The following is a 23,300-nucleotide window of genomic DNA, read 5'->3' as shown; positions in this document are numbered from 1 at the left end:
ATTGGCACTTACTTCGGAACATTCAATTTGGAAGGCCCTGTTAAACATTCAATAAAAAAATGTTACAACTTAAACTGCTGTGTAGTTTGCATAATTTCTATAACCACATAAGTTGTGATTAAACGAAGTAACTCTGACCCTGAAGATCTACCACTGAATACAAGAGAAGGGTCCAATGTGCGAGGCATGTAAGCCCCAACAAAGAAAAGATCGTGTCAACTCTTTGGGTATATATAGTGTTCCTATGTTCTATGTGTCATATGAATGCATGCTTGCCTGTTGCCCGCTTGGAGCTGCCATTTCAGGTCAGTGCCAGCAAAATAAGCATTAAAACTGGAAGCCTTAGCTGAACTGCCTAATTGGAATGTTCAATTTATTCAAACTGTGCCAAAAGCATATTTAGAAATTTTGCACTGCAAACCTCAATTGGAAATCATAATTTTTTTTTCTTGACTGGGCCAGTGTCTTGATGAAAAACATACCATACTGCCTATATCGCAACTTTCACATAATAACAAGTCAAAAGACGATACCACTGCACTGACTTGAACAAATCTCTGAAAGATGGCAATTATAGAAGTATGGGCGGGGAGGCTCCACGAAAACTGCTGAGTTAATTCAGATACAGAGGACACTCAGTACAACTGCACCTTCCAAAAACAGGAGTTTGCATTATGTACCGTTTTTTCTGACTTACAGATTGATCAGCCACACTGCTGGGCCATAATGCAAACCCAGTTAGCGGTCATACATATATAGTTTCATATAAGTACCAAAGGCAACCAAAGCAACCTCGAATATTCACCAGCTGTTGCTGCCTGCAGTTCCTTTCTGACAAGCGATATTAACCGGCCATGCAGCCTGTATTTCCTGTCTCTATCAGATGCATTGAACACTGAATTATTAATTGCGGACGCGTAGCCTAGCTGACCGCAAAAAGGAATTTGGAGGTAAATAAATGCAGTGCCATAACGTACAGCCTTAGAGCTATGGAACAGAACACTGCACCAACTGCGTATTTGAAGGCGGAATACCTTCGGAGATAAGCAGCCCACGGGGAGCCTAATTTCCTTGCGTCGAGTGAAGCGCACAATGTACAGCCGGACCCGAAGCCCAGAGCGAAGCTAGAAATTGCACTACACGAGAAAAACTTTGTCTGCAACTGTACGTCACAATCAAGCGCGTCCAAGCTCCGCGCTTGATTGTAGCAACCAAGCGCGGATTCCTCACTAATCCAGAGATTAGCAAGGAGGATTTGATATATGAGTACGCGAAACGCTTCGACTGAAATAAGCATGGAAATAAGCCATGAGTACAAGTGCGCGACCAACGCCATGACCAACGCGCCAACACCGCCGCTACCTACATAAGTTAATATTATTAAGAAAATGAACAATAACTTTTTTTAAGCCACAATTTTAAGTTATAAATTAGTATTATAAATGTTTCACTTGCTGTTACGCACATTTTTTCTTTTGCTGGTAGTGGTAGTGGTAGTTTATGATGACGTAGGGTGACATATTTTTGTGCGTGGCAGCAGCGTTTTACTGGTGCCACGGTGCATGTCACCAGTTGGCGCCAATAAAGAAAGCGTGCAAAATGAGCGGCAGTGACGTACGCTTGCTTCCGGGCGAACGAGCGAAATTTTCTATTTCGGCAGATCCGAGCGACGAGCCAAGCGACACACGCATTTCTGTTCGCGCGAAGGCTTCGCGTGACGCGTGCCGCCGTAGCATTCGCGTTCGCGCGAGTTTTCGCGTGCATGCGATTCAGCCTATGTTCGAACAAGATTTTTCTTTTCCCAAAGGAAGCATCATTTGCATGCCCTGCACAGATCTGCTAGCTAAATTTGTGAACTGAATTGCATGCATGTTGCCAAATCACCCAATTTCGTTTTGCGAATTGTGCTGAAGTCCTCCATACTATACCCTGCAGCACAATAAGCGTTAAGTAGTTTTTCAATAAAGAAGGCAAAGGCCTGCCTGCAGAAAGAGACTTGAGAAAAAAAAAAACTTTAATTCCCTCGAAGCTGAATGGCGAGTGAACCACACAGATTTCAGGATATTGGGTTTTATTTCTGAAATACAGATGCCATTTAAGTACAGACTGCCAGATACTATTGGGCACACGCTGGAAAATAAAGGGTCGTTCTACGCCAACTAGTCCAGGCAGCGCATTTGACAGCAATGATGTGGTTACATGCAAGGACTCCACTTTCAAAGCTCTCTTCAAGTGAAAAGTACTCTGATTAAACTTCATTAAAAGGTACTGTGCAAGTTAATATCTTTCATATCTTTACTTGGAACACTTTGTTATGCAACTGACGGTGGCATATGCCTCAAAAGATGCATCTTGCATTCTTTCATCCCTGGAATATTTTATTGCCTCCTTGCCTTCTGAAGAAAATGAATTGACAACCATGAGAACATAAATTTTGATTTAAAAACCTAAAAATGTCATTTTGGTACCTTCTTTTATAGTTAATATTTGAATAAAAATAAGACGAAGCTTAATTTGCTGCATATGAAAGTGTGATTTAATAAATTTGTAAGAAAAATTTTGATAGTTATGCATGCATCAGAAAGATTTTACAATTATTTTGTGTGTGACTTGTTTTGCTATTGCTTGCAAACGTAAGGTGGTGGCCATGGGTTGAAGCAGGTTTTTTTTTCACCAAATATAGGTTGGGGTAATGTTTGTCATAATGCAAATCGAAGACGGTCAAGTGCACAGCCGGGTTAGTTGGCATGGAGTGACCCAGATATTTCATCTTTGCATGCAGACAATGAAGACAACTGTGATGTTCAGAAATGCACAAAATACTCCACACTTTCACACCAACTAGTGTTTGGCACGAGCCATACAGTATTCACACATCTGGTGTAGTGAATACTTCTCTAGTCGACACATGGCAAGAATTACGCACACCTGCAGCAGAGAATTGATTATCACGACCTGTGTCTATTGGTCTCTTCTCTGTTCAGGTACTCGAGTGATTGGCTTAAAAGCACTGCCTGGAAGCTTTTTCGTCACCCACAACCGCACCAAGCCAGACCGGGGGCCGCATGTTGAGCATCCCGAGCATGACACAGCAAAAATGGCATTCAGATAAAAGCCGACCTTGAGGACAGACGCCAGTTTCTTGTGCTTGACAATCTTTCACTTATCTATTGCACAGACTGATTTCAACAACAAGCGCAAGATGTCCAGACGTTGCGCCAGGGTCACCAACTTTGAATGTTGTTTGTGTACTACTTGGAGGCCATCACTGCCAGAGTTGGTTGTTACGGTGAGGGCAGCCTGACGTTAGTGCTGTATGCAAATGCCATGCATTCTGAACACATGCATGTAGCCAGACCACTCCAGCAGGGCTAGTCTAGACTTGAGGTTCCACAATTACAGTTGGGACAATGGCACCAAGGGCAGTTGGCAACCCTAGCTGCAACTGAATAGGGCTGGTATGAAGCACAGGAACTTTTATGGTTAAAAAAATAAGGGGGAGTACAATACGGGCTTGAGAACACTAGTATCTGTGGACAAGATGTGTTGGTTTAACACAACAAAGAGTCATGCAGATCACCACACATACAAACACAGCTGAAGAATTACACCTAATGAAAGACTCATCTCATTGTTATTATGCACATTAGTACTGCCGCCAGTGACTCAGATTCAATTATCGGGCAGTTATTGCCCCAACGCACATGCAAAGGCCTGCAAACCTGCTGGCATTGTCATAATGGCAACACACGTTTCTGTATCCTGGAATGCAGCATCTCATCACCACTATGCCTGCAGCGAGAATTTCATGAATGAGCAATAGACGAGATAAATCGCCTTTAGCAGCCAGCTAACCGATTCGGCGGTGAACACAGTTTGGCATGTAAATAGACACCTCTCTCTCCCCCCCACCAGGCTCACCTCCTACAAGCGCAATAATGGCAATAAAGACACCCAGAGCCGCGGAAGACCAATGACTGCTCTGCTCCACAATTGCATTTCAAAAACAATGACAGCTCCTTGAAGACAAGCACAGCAGATAGGTCTAACAAGGCCTACCTAATGAAGCGTGGCATAAAAGAAGAAAGGTACTGATCTATCACTTGAAAGTGTAAAAAAAAAATAACTCTATCCAGTATACTTCATCTTACCACAACTTCTGCAGTGCAGCAGAATCTACAGGCGCAGGATGTCTGCTTTCATGCATGTGTGGTCAGCTTGTGAGAGCGCAACAAAGCCTTTGACCACAGCATTTGAGCGAGCATACCCTCCAGACAATTAGTGCCCCAGTCATAACCTAGCCTTGTAGTGAAAAAAATTAAACAATGAATATGAGCTAAGATTCCAACAGTAATGATAACATGTAAAAAAAAGAAAGACATAATGACAGTGTAAAAACCTATTTAAATTTAGGTAATTAAGATTAATTTAAATTTAGGTAATAAAGATTCATTTCTACAGAGCTCCAACACTTGTCAGGACAGCATTATTATCAAAGAAATTTGAGGCTGTGTGCCCTTACAGTCAGCTTTTGGATGAATTTATTTTCCAGCAGGCCTCCTTCCTCTCTAGCAAGTGTTGATATATCCGTCACAACATATTTATCAAAGAAAGGCCAATGTGTCACCTGCCACAGGGGCAGGAGGCCTGCTTGAAGATAACTTCATTCGCGTCTCTCATAGCCTGAGTCGCTTTGGGACGTTAAACCCCACAAACCAACCATAACTTCATTCACTTCCAACATATCTACAACAACAAATTCAATGGTGACATTATGCTAGCCAGTCATGTAATTTTCACTTTTATTTAATTTTCAGCCTGTTTCTGCAAACAGAAATGAAAATTACTTGCACTTTTATACAGTGCATTATACATATGTTACAGGGTTAACACAGTGGTAATTAAACTCAACTTTAATTAATGCCCAGTTTCAATAGTTTTATTGGTACAAAACTTGAATGCGCTGTTACTTGCATTCACTCTAGGAAGTGACATCTGTGATGCCCAGCAATTGCAAATAGCTGCGTTGTAGCAACAAGCTGAATCTATGCAGCAAGTAAAAAGTGTGCATGAAGTACTTTCATGCATGCTGTGAGCAATCTATGTACTCGCTTTGATGGAATACTGAGCAGTGCATTTACAGGTCGGACAGATGTTCAGTGAAATCTTTCCCCATGACGTTACTCAGTTCACGTTGTACAACAGTGACCTCAAAAGTGCAGACAATGCTGGTGACCTCGGAAAAGAATCCTCGGATATGAAAACTGACAAAGACAGCACCATACCATCGGACTTTGCATTAGTAATACGGCAATTAGTGGTGTTAGCAATTTACTATAAATACAGAAAAATATTTTTTTACATCGAAATAGACACAGAAAGAATAGCAGCACTCAAGCAGGGTGAACAATTTCAAGCTATGCATGACATGGAGTTACAGAAAAGTCATATGCTGCTGCATGTAATGCAAGAAATTCGTGGCAAAATGGTGGAAAAAAAAGTTACATAAAAGCACTCAACTTAAAAGAAATATGAGGGAAGTGACTGCACGTATCTGCTTTGGTGGAATTTTTAGGAGCAAGTAATGCATGCAGACAGAGACCTTGTGAAAACCAATGGTTATGAATCGCCATGACAAAGAAAATGCATCCTCAAATCTATCTCGGCAACAGCATGCACGCACTCAATTAAGGCTGCAGCACATGGTGGTATTAAATTCATTGTATGCCCTCAGCAATGTCTCTATTTTGTCTCGGGCCACTGTGAGTAATTGCAGCAAAACTAAAACGTCACCATGCAGCGTTTCAGTGGCTATTTAATTTTTGGTGTCTAACCGACCGGACTGCCTGATTCAAGAGCTCTCCGCACATAAAATGAGCATCACATTCCAGTCGCTATGCATCACAGCAGATTACAGTAACCACCTAAGTGGTTTGAAGTGCAACATACTAGTGTGCTTAAGTTAAACCAAAAAATTACTTACTGACATGGCAGAACAAGATGAAACTCTTAAAACAGTAAGAGGTCAGCTGGTGCAGGCACATGAATCAATGAAGAATTAAAAGGCCGTCCAGTGCCAAGCAATTAGGACCACCTCAGCCTTACTGAGGTGACCAACACTTCAAACAGGGTGAACAGGAATGAGAGACGCTCGTAAGCCAATTCTGCAGGGAATTCTGCAAGTGCATGAGTTCCCACACATCAGCACTTTGCAGAGAGGTGGAGACATGTGCAGAAGAATATCGCTGGAAAGTGCTGTTGAAATTTAGGCAATGAGAAACTTTTGTCATAGAACGTGACTATGTAGAGATCAGCAGCAAAATCAACAGGAGTGAGAGCAGTGGCTTTTCAGGGCTAAGCCACACATAAGAGGACAATGAAGCATGAACCACACTGGAGAGTCGCTCTTTGCAAGGCACACAAATCGAAATGTTAAGGAAGACACTTAGGGAAGACACTACGCTGAGGAATGTTTCTGAAGTTCCAGAGTGCTTGATAAAGAGGAGATCTGGACCACTGATAAGACTATATTAGCCTGTCCTCAAGTAGCAAAGAAAGGCATCCAACCAAATTATTCGCGACACTTAGGTGATAGGAGAAGTAAGCCTTTCTGCTAAGCCTTCCAGGTACTTAAGGTAAAAGGCTTTGAAGACAAACTTAGCACTTATAAACAGGTACTTGGAGAACAGATTTATAGCATCAGGCCACAATTAAGTCCCCGCTCAGCCAAAGATGTTCCTTCCACTTCTGTTAAGATAATGCAACACGACTGTTGCAACCTTTGGAAATGCTTTGTCGCACCCAGGATGAGCAAGCGAAAATCATTAGGCTTTTCGTGAGAATTTGCAGGATCTGACACAACTTCATTACACTGCAGAATTTCTTCACGTGACTAGTACCACAAAGACCTAACACAAAGACCTTCCAGTATGAGGGTCAAGCATGTCATGGAAGCTTGAACTTCGCGCTCACAATACATTATTCCTGAATTGCACGGTTAGCTGAGATGCTTCCTGTTACTTTTCATTGCTTGAAAGTTCAAAGCTCAACGTTCAAACCAAAAAATGAAACAAAACAATACTTGAGGGCTGCAAACAAAATCAGCCACATTCTCTATGCTGGCAGTCATGCCACATTGAATTCACGATTCTCGCAGGTAAACGCCCCAAAGGTAAATACCGCCCTAATGTTCAGGTTTCACAATTGGTGTGCACCGTTTGGTAGTAGCCTGGCACAAGGCTATGAGCTGTCACTCATTTTTCCACCTGAAAGTGTCACATTCCACATTACGCTGATTGCTCCATAGCACGCTCTGAGACCTGATGATGGCAGCCCTGGCACACTGCTCACAATTAAAGTGGCCAACAGACTCAGACAGAGAAATACAAGGCATGCACTGACCCCAAGAGAAGCACAACAGTGAGACACCACACAAACATCGAGTGTACAACGGAATGGTACGCACACATCCTTACAGCCCGTCCCACTCCTGCCGGGAATTAAGCGGCACCATGTTTCCTCAAGTCTCCGACAAGACTGAGGGTAACCACACACATCTAGTGCCCAAAATACTGCATTCCACTAAGTGTCAACACAACTGAATTATTCTGTTGTTAGGTGACTATGTTGACACTCGTCCATACAACCGCATTACTGCACATCTGTTGATGAAGTTGGATCACTGCCAAATTCTTCAACCCCTCTGAATAGACCGAGAGAACCAGTCATGCTGGCCAGCTAGCAATACTCAGAAAATTCCTTGGTGTCAGCACTGAGCCAGCAATGATGGAGTGAAGAACTTTAACTGAGCCGTTTCTTTTTATTGATCCCATCATCAGCATGTCACATAGGAAGCTGACCAACATGATTTCTAGAATTAGTGCATGCTCTCTCGTGTGATTACAGCTCAGTAAGGGCAGAGTCATCAAAAAGGACAAAGGTGGAAAGTCGGACTAGTTGGACAAAAGTTTCAACATTGGAAGCAGCACCAGAATGAGGCACCGCCAACAGGACAGGGCACAAGTGCTCACTATAACAGCTCAATAGCAGATCAGTTTAGGCTCGAGTAAAATGTTAAATAAGAAATAAACACGTGCAAAAACAGAGGGCAACATTACATTAGTCTGGAGTGGCTAATTTTATGTAAAGTAACAAAACTCCTTGGTCTGAATGTTTTTTTTTCCGCATCTTCATTTTTCACAATGGTAGACAGTTTGAGCAACATAAATGCTTCCTCAGTCATGTCATCTTTCTTGTTTATACAGTTACGTGCTGTTCTTCACAAATGCTACAGCAGCTGCCAAAGCTCGCACTGTGCCCAACTGTTGTCCAGTGCGACCTGTGCGCTCTTTCTGGTAAGCAAATTTTTTAAGCAGTATCCAGAACCGACTCAGGCCCTTCACTGGCCCTGACCATCTCTCCCTTGGTACCTGTCTGAAAGACTTTGGCTATGTTGAAAAGTGAAGTAGTGTCGAACACGATGAGTTGAGCAGCACTCTTCGTGTTCTGCCTCATTCGAGGTACAACAAATGTCACTGACCAGCATGTCATCAGGTGACACTCGCTCTGGAAAGCTGTCAAGGACAACCTTACTCTGAACTGTCACTAAGGTGACCAAGCACACCACTGTCGCTAGTAAAGCTTTGTTCGACTTCGGCAAATTATTGAAGTTCTCTGTGAAAACTGTCACATGAGGGGTGCAAGGCCACCTATGTCTTCACTATGAGAGAGGATAAACACCCACAGACAAGTTCTGACAGTTTGAAAGACAGGTGCAATTTCCAGAGTAAAGAATCATCATCATCAGTTTCCCCAGGATATACTGCAGTTCCAGATAAAACCTGCAGATTCGAGTCAAATGCCACAGTCAACCTTTCTGATAAGTGGCTATCTAAACATTGCCTAATTGGCAATGTCACTCACAGCACAGCATGTCGTGTTCCTAGTTCTGCCTGGGTGCTACCTTAGCAAAAGCTGCCAACAACTGCAAAAAGAGCAAGTGACGTAGCGGACACAAAAGCGCTGAAGAAGGGGACAAGAAAGAACACAGAGAAGCACTTGTTTGTGTTCTCTCTTGTCCCCTTCTTCAGTGCTTTTGTGTTTGCTACGTTCTACCAACTAGCCCAAACTAGCCCAAACCCACACCTTTTCAAGAGCGAGTGACAACCCTCAAAATTGACAAGGAGACTTGCTGCAAACAAAACTAAATAGGCAGCAAGACTACCACACAGGCTCTTTATATATACATATATAAGTCTTGAAAACAAATCTGTGGAAAGTGGTCATTCAGCACAGCTGTTGTGCATGAGAAAATTTATGATAGAAACCTGCAAACAGGGAACTTTGCCAAATCGAGCACCCCTTCAGGCTGTCCAGCTCCTTGTTTTAAGGTCTGCAATATTTCCACAGCTAATAATAAATGGTTTCTTGACATAAACTGCCTCTCCACTTAAAGTGCTTTATTAACACTACATTTCTCCTATGTTGCAGTAGCTAAGAAGACCAGAGCTAAGATGGCCTGTGCCTAATGGCACTGCCTCCCTGAAAATTTCTAAAATGAGAAAGTCTGGGTCTGGTCCTTCACTATTCTGCTACAAACAGCAGCAGGACAGAAGAGGCAAAAGCACCAGACCGTGCTGCATTTTGCAGAGCAACTGAATTTTCACAACCCGGTGCAAAATATGCACCAACAAATAAAAAGCAAGATACCATATTTTCATGATTCTAAGCACTCCCTTCCCCTATTTTCGTTTAAAAATTTGCATGCGAATTTAAGTACCCCCTTTTGTGCAAAGAAGTGCGCGTAGCCAAGACCGCCAATTGCGTTTGCTCACTCTTTCGCCGAGCCGCAGCTCCGCAGCCATTGGAGTCCTGAAGTGACTGCATCCGTGGCACGATCTCCGGCTCCTTGTGCGTGGCCTCCACGGTCAGCTCCAGCAGCTGTTGCAGCCGATCGCGGAGACTACGCTATGCGCTGTTGTGTTCCAGCAATGCACGACAGATGGCGGCACAGAGCTCCAAATTCGTACCTCATGGTGAGAGATGTGTCATCATCATCAATTGGTCAAACGCCACCCTGATAACTCCATCAGTGTGTTGCTGGTGTTGCCTCATGGGTCTAGTCTCGGCAGCGTTCTGCAGGCTTTGAGGGTATTCGAGGGCATCGCAGCCGCACTTGCTTTGTTTGACAGCCTTGGTGAAAGTTAGTATGACTTCAAGGAGGACTGCCTACAGCTTGAAGTTCAAGCAAGTTGCAATCGAGTTTGCCGAAGATAACGGCACCCACAGTGCTGCCGTGGAATTCGGTGTGGACCGAGCCTGCATCATCAGATGGAGGAAGCAGCGGGACAAGATTTTCAAAGGTGCCCCGACACGCAAGAAGTTCCTGGGACCTCGCAAAGGCCAACATTTGCAAGTTGAAGAAGTCTGTGAGTTCGCAGCGAACGATGCAAGGGCTTTAGTGTCACTGCTGATGCAATTAAGATGAAGGCGATGGAGATAGCAACTAGAATGCAAATTCCCCGCGTGATGTTTCGTGCAAGCCGGGGCTGGGTGGAGCGTATGATGAAAAGAAGGATTTTCTTTGAGACACCAGACAACAATATGCCAGAAGCTTCCAGCTGATTTTGAGAAAAAACATCGCTTTTCAGCGGTGTGATGAAGCTCCGCAGGGTGCACAGCTACCAGCTCGGCCAGATTGACAACGCGGGTGAGACGCCAGTGTATTTTGACATGCCGAGGGCATACATTTAACGAAGTAGGAGCCTGAGAAGTCAAGGTGAAGACGACACGGTACGAGAAGCAGCATGTTACAGTGATGCTATGCATTACAGCTGACGGTCAAAATTTTCCACCATTCATCATCCTCCAAAGGAAAAACATGCCAAAAAAGGAAAGTTTTCCTAAAGATGTCATCGTGAGAAGAAAAGGGGTGGATGATGGCAGACCTCATGTCCGACTAGATTCTAGTTGCGTGGAAGCAGTGCCCGGCAGCACTGCTCGGTGGACCTGCAGGCAAGCGGTCTATGCTGTTGCTGGACGTGTTTCGCTATTTCGCGGCCATCTTACCTCGGAGGTAAAGATCCAGTTTCACAACAGCAATTGCGACTCGGTTGTTATCCCAGGTGGCATGACACCAGTGTCGCAACCCCTCGACATTTCACTCAACAAACCTGTCAAAGCCAATCTTCGACAGGAGTACGAAGAATGAGTGCGGAACCCCGACCGGAAGAAGACGCCGGCAGGAAAGCTCCAGAAAGTGTCCCTGTCCAAGTCGACATCCGGGTCCAAGTCGACATTGTGGCGAAGTCATTTAAGAAGTGTTCCATTACTAACCACTCCAATGGAACAGAAGACGACCTGCTGTGGGATACTGAGAGTGGCGGCTCAAGCAGTGTGACGGACTCCTCGAGTGGCAGTGAGAGTGTCTAATGAGACACAAGCGGTGGGTTCACTATTTTTGTTCTGAATGTTTGCCAAATAAAATGTTATTTCTCGAGCTTTTCCCTTCGAATATTGCTGCGAAAAGGGGGCTGCAAATCTAAGCACCCCCCCTTACTTTGGGCATCGCGATCGTGAAAAAAAAAAAGGGGTGCTTAGAATCCAATAAATACGGTAAGTACTGCTACCATCTGGCCTGTTGCCATGCAAACAGCGCTTGAAAAATACTTCCTAATTGGAAAATAACTCAGAAGGTTAATGGTGAACAAGGAACTGCACACAACAGTCTTGCGTGCTGTGGTCGGCACACAACATAACTGGGCCATAGCCTGCCACGTTTTCTTACAAGTGAACAGTAAAGCACCAACACAAAAGCAAACAAAAGAAATATATGCCATCTAGAACATACATTTTGCATTTTTCAGCTAGAGCGCCGCAGTGTTGAAATGTGGCTTCTAGATTAGAAATTTACGCCTACACAGTAGTTGATCAAAAATCCACACAAAAGTGAGATAGGCTAGCCCTTTATGGCCTCTTGTTCCTCACTGAAAACGGAACTTGTGTTCAGCACACATTTTGTTTCTGCTCTCAAAACATTGTAAGAATGACACTGCTGATTTTCTCGTCTTTGTGTCATTTGTGCAGGGTAGCGGCGACTATGGTACCGCTAAGCACTTACACAACCATTGGAGGTTGTTGACAGAAACCACACTGCCACAAACGGAAAGTGTGATTACAATTTTACATAATGTTGCTCTGCTCTCAAAACAATAATGCAACAAATGGCTGATGCTGTCTCCGGCATACTTGTAAGGTTAAGTGGCAAAACGATAACAATGCACACTTCAAACTGCTTCCCATCTTATCATTCTCAAGATAAGCAGGTAGAGAAACAGCGCTAAACCTCTTTTTTCCATCCTGCGTTGACCAAAATGACCAAGGTCTTACATATACTGAGGTTCTCAGCCTACCGCTGCTTCCACTGGCTGCGGATCCCGGTTGTAAGGCTTGGCAAGGCCGATGAAGTTGGATGCTCGGCACAGGACACTCAGCTCATTGGTGAAGACGATGGTGGGGTTGGCATTATCACCATTTGTGCCGTCAAAGTGTATGCGTGGCTGGCCTGGAAGGCGCCGCAAAAAAGGGCGCACACCTGGTGCATGTACGTGCAGTGCCTGTAGACGCGGAAGTCGCGGCACCACCATATCGAGTAGCTGCTGCTGTTCTGCAGGCCGCAACGGGGCACTCGACGTCAGGCATAGCAGCTCCAGGGAGGGCGCCTGCACGAGGTAACGACAACATGCTTAGGTTGGCTGCACAGCAATCTGTGTATCCGCAAAATAATGCTATGCAGTTTTGTCAAACTCTCCTGTTTGAAGAAAAACTTGCCCTGGTGACAAGGCTAAGCTATGGGACCAGTGGCTCTTTGGAGCAGTCACTTCTCCAACTAAGCTGACCATGATGGCCAGCAGGCCACACAGCAATGACAATCTGGTCAAGCGTCAAGCGGTAATGATGTCGATCCAGTGTTCTGGCAGTCCAGGGGGATATGGTAGACTAAGAAAATGGACAGAAAAAGTTGTTCAATAGGCACATCATTGTCGTATTGCAGTGAATCAATTATTAAGCATGCCTAAACTAAACATTACATTAAAAACACCATGAAATGCAATTTGTCAACATTAAGTAAAGCAGACAGCATGTTGGTATTCCATCAATCATTCAGCCACATCACAAGAATTTTGAGCTAGCTTCATAAACACAGAAGATATTGGAAATTAGAAATGATGTGCCTCCTTGCACTCCCTCAGCTCATACACTCTGGTGCACATGAAAGAATTGAACACATTTGGGACTGTGCCCTGCTAGTGATTACGCAGTGTGCTGACAACCGGTTTGTTTACATCCAGTGGCCGCACCTGCTTACCCGCCTCAGCCTAATCACCTGTGTCCCTGTCATCAGTGCCATCATGCATGCAGTATCAGCTCTGAGCTCAAGGCCCTGTTTCTAAAAGGGCCCTGTGGAGAAACTAGATGCTGAATGCTAGCAACGGCAGCAACGATTCGTCAAAAAGCTAATGGGGTGGGTGTAACTGTGACATCATGCATGCAACAAATGGCAAGCTGTAAGCCCTTGTGGAACCAACATAAGGCAAAATCCTTCTCAGCACTGAAAAACCTACGTGGTTAGCAAGCAGCACTTATATAGGAGGGTTGTGAAGGTGACACACGGATGTCAAAACGTATATTTATTGTCGAGGTAATCTCCAACAGTCAGACACAACACAACAATATGTTTAGTTCATGGGGTTTAATATACCAAAGTGACATGGCTACTAGGAACACTGTAGTGGAGGGATCTCAATTTCGATCTGGGGGTCTTTTTAACACACACTGACATTGCACAGCACATAGGCACATTATGTATCACCAGCATTAAAGTGCAGCCTCTGTGCCCGGGATCAAAGGGGTGTTTCCTAGCTAGTGTTTACATTACCAAGCTGGTTTCCCCACTAAATTAGCGTGTTTTTATACTGTTTAGTGGGCAAAAATGTTGCATTGTGGGAGGTGTGAATTTTAGTGGTTTTTTGGTGCTATTGGCTTTTTATTTTCAGTTTTGGTGGTACTACAGTTTTTGTTTAAAATGATAATCATTTCTGCAAGAGAATGTTGCTATGAGCGCACAATGTCTCAGATATGTTATGGTGGCAATTATTTCGAGCATGCCCATTATGCACATTGAGGTGATGCATGCGGCATTTTTAATGGAATCCTCGACTCTGGTGTTGCAAGGCGTGCTGTTCATGGGGCTTGGGCCTCTCAAATATGTACAGAAGTTTACGAAAGAGTGGCTGGAGGCGCCTAAGTTTTGAACTAGAAGGTTCAAATGCAATGAATGCTCTTTGTGTAATCTAAGAGACATCAGGGCCCCGATGGAAATCATAAGAGCCACAAGAAGAAATCGCTGTCATTCAAATGCAATTGGCAGAAGCCCATTTTCGTCAGCTGGAACAGCCGTGGGGGCACAGCTGCACCCTGAGAAGTGGACTACTACAGGGATGCATCCAACAAAAATTTCTTCTGCTGATGCTGTGTCCTGGCAGAAAGCAAGAGTTGGACTCATGATCAGTCAACTAAACGCTATCAAAAGTAAATGGGAAACCTAATGTGAACAGAGTCGGTGAATCCCATTAATCCCACCTTTATTATTAAAGCTAGATTCTGAAGGCAGAGTAAATGCTGCTCAAACTACAAACTACTTGCAAATATAAGCCAAACAATCTGCATGACATCATTGTGCACATTGGCAATAGTGACGAAATATTGCTTAGAACTACAGTGAACTAGATTAGGTGCAGTGGGTCAAGGGAAGGAAATACGCTCAGACCATTTGCGTCGATGTCGAAAGATTGTGCTGCCACAGCCTTCACCTGGTACGCGTCTGCTCGCTTGAGCAGCTGATTGAGTATAGCTGGATCAGGCTGGCATGTTATTGAAGTTATTTGGGTTCCCTGGTACATAGCCTTACAACAAATGTTTATGGAAGAAAGGCAAACAGTTTCTGTCAAGCCCAAAATGTTTTATGTGGGCATCTAAATATGTTCGCTGCACCTCATATAGGCAAATGAAACGTCTTGCTTGGACGGACTCCTGCAGGCTTTACACAGTCTAAGTGAAACAAGTTTTGCCCCTTTTAGTTTAGCGCTATTTTTGCCTTACAAGCGTTATCACATCCCGGATGCTGTTGGCATATAGTTTTCTAATGCTGAAACATTCTGTGAATAGGTTTTGCAAGTGCAGTTATGATGCAGTATACAGATCTTTTAGAATTACACAAACCCTTGTGCGTGCTCGGATATGGGAAATGGCCGGTGCTCTGCTGTCTCATCTGGATCCATGAGGAGAATATCATGAAAGGAGCACAGGTAAGCTTCAAGATGCACTTTTTGGCCACGTATACTGCCATGTAATGAAAAATTTTTTAATCTCATTTGTTTTGCAACCACAGTGCTATGCGCTTGTTGGATCTGCATTAATGATAGAAATTCCAGCTTCATGTAATTTATAATACCTTCAACAACTGAAGCTCATGCTTCGGGGTCATAGTTTGGCCTAAATTGTCACTCATGCACATTGGGGAGTGCATTTATTGCTTCTCTTGCAATTGCAATTAATGCTCTCAGCAAGGTTAATAGAATTATAGACAGTTGCATGCATACATTTAGTGATAAGGAACTGCTCTGGAGAAGAATGCGAATATCCACTGGACTGCCGGATGATTCCGAACAACTGCTCCACAGGGTCTGTGCTCAAACACGAAGTCACACATAATTAATTCCCAGTGTCTCATATGGAGTGCACATATGGAAGTGAAAATCACACCGTAAGCCAATAGACATAACAGATGGCATTTGCAAGAGCTGCATTTCAAGAGAAATACTAAAAGACTAAGTGCGTATCATCAATGGCCAGCTAAGAAGTGCACATACAACATGGCACAAGCCCTCTCTTTTGCAGAACGTAGTACCAATTGCTTCAGGAACACTAAATATAATGACAACACGAGGTAGGGGTAACATTAAGAGATAGAAAGCGTGCAGAGTGGGTCAGAGAAATAACTGAAGTTACCGACATTCTAGTGGAAATTAAGAAGAAGAAATGGACATGGGCAGGACATGTAGTGCCACGGCCGGTCTCGAGGGAGAGCGCGCGCTCTTTCATACGGCCTTCTCAATCGCCGCGGGAACAATGGGAACTTTTCTCCTTGAGTTACGCTCTCCGCCGCCGCAAGGGGCGCGACCTGCTCACTGTTCGCTCCGCGTCTGCTTCAGCGGCGGCGGGGGGCTTTTGCCTGGTTTCACGCTGTCGCTCGCGGGTTTCGTGGTGAGTACAGCCCCGAAATGAAATGACACAGAAAGTAGATGCTGCAGCGGCATGTCTTCATTTACTACACATGTGAACGGAGTCTTTATTATATTTACACTATCGCTCCGCAAACGTTCGACAAGCATATGACATACATTGTGGCATATGGTAGCTACTTTTGTCCATTTTAGTCCGAATTTTCCCCAAGCCTGTACAAGAATCGGAATTTAAAAAAAAACAAAAAAAAAACTGAATGGGCAGTGAAGCTTCTTGAAGGCTAGCATGACAGCAACTCGTCTGCAACAGCAAAACCATCTTTCAGCGCTAGATGCGAAACCATCCATGTAACACCAAAGATCAAAATAATTTCATAAAAATGTAATGTAAATTGCAAAATGCCTGCATGATATAAAGTATTGGTATAACAGTCAAGGTGAATGTTGTAGGGTTGAGTGTTAAATGTTATTACAATTAATATATTAGCCAATGTGTTGTATTATAAACATTATTTTAATTTTGCAAACAAACCTTGTTTTACTGAGATTTTTACATGATATTTCGCTTATTATGAAAGCAATCAAAAATGGTTTGATATTCATGACACCACTTGTACTGGAAGTGGTAAAAGGAGGCCAATAAATGATGAAAGTGATTGCAGTGACTTACTAATGAGTTCACCTGCTATATCGAAAGTATGCAAGAAACTTCTAAAGCGTTAAAGAAGGACATTCTCATTGAAGGCACATTTCAAGCCCTATATAGCGACCCATTGAAGCTCTCTTCGGGTTCGGGACAGTAAGGCTAATGTGCGGAAGGGAACGACATTCTAGATGTGAGGGCCGTAACAGCTAGCGGCACATGACTACCTTGTCAAGACGGACGTTTCATATCTGAGAGCAAAATCAAGGCACCTTGCGTCGATGCAAAAAAAAAAAAAAAAAAAAAAAGAAAAAACGTCATTTCTGCTGTGCCGCAATCAGTAACCGAGGAATTGAAGGAAGTGATGGCATCTCCTGCCATCTCATTTCCCACTGTTTAGCTTACATCGGTTAATATATTAAGTTAATCCACTTCGGGTGTGACGCTAGCGCTATTCTTCTTGAAACTAGCGAAAGAAGCAGCCTCATGAAAGTACACTCTTCTACGAGAACAATATTCTAGTGGACTGCATTATCCGAAACCAGAGCTTGTTGTCCTGTCGGACAAGCTTTTTTTTTTTTTTTTTGAAAAAGCTGCCGTACACCTACTGCACACAAAGGTTCTCGAAGTACTTAAGATACTGATTCAATCAGCACTTGAGAATTCAACACTGAGTTGCCCGAAAGAAATTGACAACAGCCATGTTATTAGGTCCGCTTCTTTGATATTTGAAAATTTTCTTAGAATTCTTCTTCTCAATTAATTATACCAAGAAAGTGACGGAGAAGAACGAGAGGCCAATTAACTCCTTGTGTGCACAAGCCGCGCAGGAAGATTTTGAGACTGAATTTTCTAGACGCAGGTACCATTTTGATCAATTGATGAATATGAAGTGCAATTTTATTGTTTGCCGCTCTTTTCAATTCTGCTTAACTGTTTATGCCCATTACCTTGAATAAAAGTAGTCGCGGGACTACATATACATCTTCGGGCTTTTAACCGACTGATATGTTTCGAACGAAGCTAGAACAGCCCACTCTGCCAACTAAGTGAAATTTTAACTATATGAGCAAATTTTTGTTCTTTACTCTGAATCTGAGCCGCGCCATGAATTTTCGCCGGTGCCTCTTTTGATCTAAACGGAAACGGTAGCGGTTGACAGAATCTCCACCCAGCAGTTCACCATGCACTCACGTCAGGTCGCGCTACACCTGCTTAAAGCATTCAAAGGCAGATTGCATAGCCTGGTAAATTTATTTTTGTACAAAACTTAGGGGTAAAAAATGTTGAAGTGTACCCGAAGCTTCATTCGACCGTGCACGGCCGCACTGACGAAGGAGTGCGCACGTGAGTGGATTATTGACTGTATTTTATTCCTCGTACACGATAAATGTTCGATGTTAATTACGGACTTTGTATAAACCATAAGGGGCGAAATGTCAGGACCTGCCGGTTGCAACTGACGCGGGCGAAGCTAAAAGTGAGCGCGCGTTTCCCTTGCGCATGGACGGCTGTAGCGGAGGAGCAGCAGTGGGGCGGTGGCGACCCCACCGAGGCGCGGCGGGCGGTGGAAACAGACCCTATTGGAGAGGCCATAAGAGAAAAGAAGCGCTCTCTCCCTCGAGACCGGCCGTGGTAGTGCAAAGAGGATAACCGATGGTCGCTGAGCGTAACAAACTGGATTCCAAGGGAAGGAAAGCGTAGCAGGGGGTGGCAGAAAGTTAGGTGGGTGGATGAGATTAAGAAGTTCGCAGGGGTCAAGTGGATGCAGCTAGCACAGAACCGGGTTAAGTGGAGAAATATGGGAGAGGCCTTCGCCCTGCAGTGGGTATAATCAGGCTGATGATGATGATGAACACGAGCATCCCGATCTCGGATCCATCAATGCAGCTGCAGTGCCCGGTAATAACCAGTAATAAAGTAATAGTTCCTCTGCCAAGGTGTGTTTATTTTGTTATTTGTGGGTTGCAGATCGCAACAGAAATATGGAATCGAAACACATGGCACGAGAAGTCACCGATGAAATATGCCGGGGTGATCTTGCAGGATGAGGTCGTAGGTGAATCGATGGGCCAGGTGCAAAACTTCACAATCAGCATGACACTCTTAGCGATTGTATTCTTTTTTTGTCCTCCTGGGTCGCAACTCTTTCCACCCCCTAGTTCCATCCAGACAGCTCTGTGCCGCTTCAAGACCCTTCAAGCCTATGCGTTCCGGACAATTCTGACTTGTTCTTTTTTCCCGGCACCATCTGGCCGCTGTCTTAGTGTGCGGCGTTCAAAAGTCTACGAGGGCAGCAGCATGAGAACCATGTGTGTGCTTGGCGTATATGCTCTGTTCTGCCACCGTAGCCATGCGGCTACAACAAAAAAGCGATGGGTCGTAATTCTCTCCGATAATCCACCCTTTAGTGAACAACTGAGGTGCAGCAACGCTGCTGCGCTCGAGATTTTGGCGCTCCCTGCTTCATGAGCTCCGCTGGCGTGGGCCTTCCCTCAACTCACTAACCCTAATCTAGTTCACTATACTTAGAACCAGAGGTACAACAAGCAGACAGCTGCCCGCAGAGTGCTCAGAAAACTAAGAAGAAGCAGACAACTTTTTGAAAGTGGCAGCCACTGCTGACAGCAGTTTGTAGTCAGGGAAGAAAAAAGTGCCTTTGCAGCCTAAATTGAAACCTACAGAAGGCAGGCAGAATATTCCTCAGGATTAAATATTTGAGGTCTTAAGTTTCCAGTCAAAACAGAAGAAAAGTGCTTTCTATTATATTTACAATATTGGTCACATTGTTTACGCACCAAATAACAAAATAAAATGCATAAAAATTGGCTTCTTGATGCAAATATTAAATTTAGCAGTTTTAATGAGTTTTGGGGCTTCCAGTTGCAGGTTTTCTATTTTTGAGTTGGCAATACTGTTCCTAGCACAGTAACTGCATAGTACCTAAAATGTACTGGCTAGTGTGAGGCAAAGAAGGGTCTCCCAATGGGAGGAAGTGGCCGCACCAGCAATGTTTTCCAATGCTGGCAGCCAGGGGCGCTGCTCGTCTAAAAGCGCCATCAGTGGCCCTGTTGCCTTGGCAACAAGGCCGCTGTTGCACTGACGATGTCTTGTGTCATCAGAATTGTTTTGCTCACGCTTACGCTGTCCTTTGGTTTTGTTTGCGCTTTTATTTGGGCCCACAGAAGTGGAAATTGTGCAAATAACATTAACGACAACTTTCAGTGGCTATGCAGCGGAAGCTGCGAGAGTACAAGGGGCTTGTGGAAGCCGGTGTCTCGCATTTGTAGCTTCCACTGCGCAGCCACAGAAAACTATCCAAAATTATGATGATGCTAAAGGTAAAGCATCTGGCAATTGGAGAAAACCTGCTTCATGCCACTGTGTTGGAGTGGCTACCTTTCAGATCCGAAGAAGATGTAATTCTGTGTTTGGCACGACGTCGGACCCTGCACGATTGGTGGGATGAGAGAGGCTACAAGCGGACTCAAAAATATGTCAGAATCAGGTTAGGCCTCTAATTTTGGTGAATGTGGGCACTTCGTGAATATGAAGTGATTTAGGATTTGGTGAATGTGAGCACTTTGTGAAGTGATTTAGGATTTGGGTTTCAGATAGTTGCCTGAATGGTTTTATGGTATTTCTTCTCACTGTAGGGCTTGCATTTGCTTGTGTTGTGTTCAATGCAATTTTCCCCTTGTTTGATTGTGGAACAGTCTAATCTTTAGCACCCAACACCAAATAGTTTGTTTAGAGCTATTAAACAACTACTTCAGCAACAGACTTACTTTGTAAGAAAGTATAAGCATTGACTTTAAGGAGGAGTGAGACTTGTTTGGTCAAAAAATTCAATTTTGAGACTTTGCATTAATCTGATAAAGAATTTCTTTAGCTTTCAGAAAATATATCCCATTTGGGTGTTCGTAAAATTTTTTTTGGACACGTTGATGAGAAAAGTGGGCGTATCTTAACAAAGTCTCTTCGTTTCCGATACTTGCAGCAAGCAAATGTGGTTTCGGTTTGCAACTTACTCTTGTGAGTAGTACATTTTACTCACATTTTTAAGCCACTAGGGCTCCTTCTGTTGCTCCTTTTTACAAGTAAACGTTTGTTTATGGCTGTGTGCTAAGCTTTGACGTTGTCCACCTGTGCTGTAGATGTACTCACGATGGGAAGAAGTCGACGATTAACACGAGAACGGAAATTTCATGGCAACCAGTTCTCAGCCAGTTATCCAGACAATTTCGGAAGCCCTATAAAGGTCGAACCATGTGCTTCTTTGTCTAAAAGATCCTTGAATGCATTGCTCAATGAATCTTCTCAAGACAGATCTAGAGACAGATGGCGGGTCCAAAAAAGTGATTTCAACCTATGATCTGAAGCAAAACAGGAAAGAAAGGACCGAAGAAACAAAGAGAAAGGGTATAGCGATGCTACCACTTCAAAAGACTACAGCCCCGGTAATTCTTGAAGAATAAGAATGTTTCCAATGACTTTATTAGCGTTTTTCTCAAAACAAAATTTTTGCAGGCTTGTGTACCTTTTTCTCGGGAACTATGAGACATAAGCAAACAAAAATTCTCTGATGTGTTAATTAGTGGCAGTTACATAACTAGAAGTAGAATCAATAGCCTAGGTGCATTTTTCTTTGTTTTAGTATAAAAAGGCCAGTCATAAGTAGCATTTTTCATGCATCGAGAAAAAATAAAAAAAAACCCTAACAAATCTAGTTCTTGCTGTGCGCCCATAATTTTAGTTCCACTTCTGTGAAGTGTTTGTTGCTTTCTTTGTACAAACTTGCAACACACTGCGGGTAGTAGATCTTAAGGAAAAGATACATACACAGTAAAATATAAAAACAAAAATGCTACTTAAAATTTAAAACTAATTTTTGGTTTTAATGCAAGCTGCATTTACCTTTGTCATTACTTGCAAATTTTATAGCCATAGCTTTTATTACTACTGCAGTACAGCTTAATTTTGAAACTTATTTTCAAGGGCTCACCCCACCTTAAAAATGCTTGCATGTTTGTTATATTACTTATGTATTTCTTGCAGATAATTTATTTATGAATCAGAATTTTGCACATTCTGTGTTATATGTAGCTCTATGATTTCTTTTGGCATCGCCTTTTCTTTCCTAACAAAATTTCAAGGTCACAGATATCTGCATAAAAACCATTTATGTATGAAGCGAGTTGAGATTTTAAGATAAAACACATGAATAGCGAATTAGATTCACTCTGCTTGTGTTTGTTGTGTGTGCGCAAAACCACGTAAGCGCTTTCTTATTGCACTGCATTCCCGTGTATACTGTACGGCTATCACTTATCTAATAAAGCCTATGCTGGCTTTAAAAGACCGCTTGCACGGCCCCACTACACTCGGTATGTAACCTGCTTTTAGCCTGCCAAGTAGCAGAAATAAACGTTACTCTGATGCTCCATCTACGCCGGCCATGACATAATTGACGACAAAGATGGGATTACCACCATACAGAATTCACAGCGTAAGGAAACTGGCCTCAGTGTGAATATTTTCCTGGTTTTAAGATTGCTATGCAGTGGAATTCTTGAAATCAACATAGCGGCGATGGAAACTTTAAGTGAGCCATGAGCCATACCGGTCACATTAAAGCTTTCGACGAGAGCATGAGCGATTGACACTCGTATGAGGAAAGGCTTACCTTTTGATCAATGATGTTCTCACAGAAAAGATGGTTCCTGCATTTTTAAGACTCACAGGTGCCAAGATCTATGCGCTGCTCAAATTGCCGATGGCCCCGGATGCATTGACCTCATGACTGTTTGAGGAACTTCTCAAACTCCTGGACAACCACCTAGCATCGCAGCTGTCCGTCATCGCAGAGAGTGCTAAGTTTTACAAGCGGTCAAAGGGAAGTGGAGAGTCAATTGCTGAATTTGACGCACAACTTCAACGCCTACCACAGAGTTGCGAATTTGGAAGTTTTTTGTATGAAGCTCTCTGTCACTGTTTCGTTTGTGGCCTGCTCCGCTAAGATATCCAGCATGTTTTGTTCACAGAAGGAAACAGCTAACCTTCCAGAGGGCTGTAGACAGAGCTCTAGCCATAGAAAATGCAACAAAAAGTGCAGTGCTGACTAATAACAGCATGCCCACAGCGTTGGAAATAAACAAAGCTCAAAGCAAAAAGCAATTTGTGGTGCTGCGAAACCATTTTCGATGCGGGTCACCTAATCACTCTTGCGAAACGTGCCTTCGTAGCGGTAATGCAAGTTACAATTGTAACCAAAAAGGGAATATTAAACACTCCTGCTGTAAAGAAAAGAAAGCTAAGGAGGCGAAGCCTCGCAAAAATGGGTGAAGGTGCTGGCA

General features: G+C 43.5%; 1 protein-coding gene across 1 annotated transcript in view; it reads right to left on the bottom strand.

The window, feature by feature from the left end:
* Positions 1–2,036: 2,036 nt before the first annotated feature.
* LOC146209883 (uncharacterized) overlaps positions 2,037–23,300 on the bottom strand; it is a 28,043-nt gene continuing 6,779 nt past the window's right edge. Inside the window, exon 2 of the mRNA XM_084604956.1 lies at positions 2,037–12,719. Coding sequence (XP_084461082.1) covers positions 12,402–12,719 — 318 coding nt within the window. The 3' untranslated portion in view covers positions 2,037–12,401. The remainder of the gene's footprint in view (positions 12,720–23,300) is intronic.

Source organism: Amblyomma maculatum, chromosome 1 (genome assembly GCF_055883805.1).
Source record: "Amblyomma maculatum isolate TAMU_Amacu chromosome 1, ASM5588380v1, whole genome shotgun sequence".
In the NCBI taxonomy this organism is placed as follows: domain Eukaryota; kingdom Metazoa; phylum Arthropoda; class Arachnida; order Ixodida; family Ixodidae; genus Amblyomma; species Amblyomma maculatum.
Note: the sequence above shows the minus strand (reverse complement) of the source record. Positions and strands in the feature narration are given on the sequence as shown.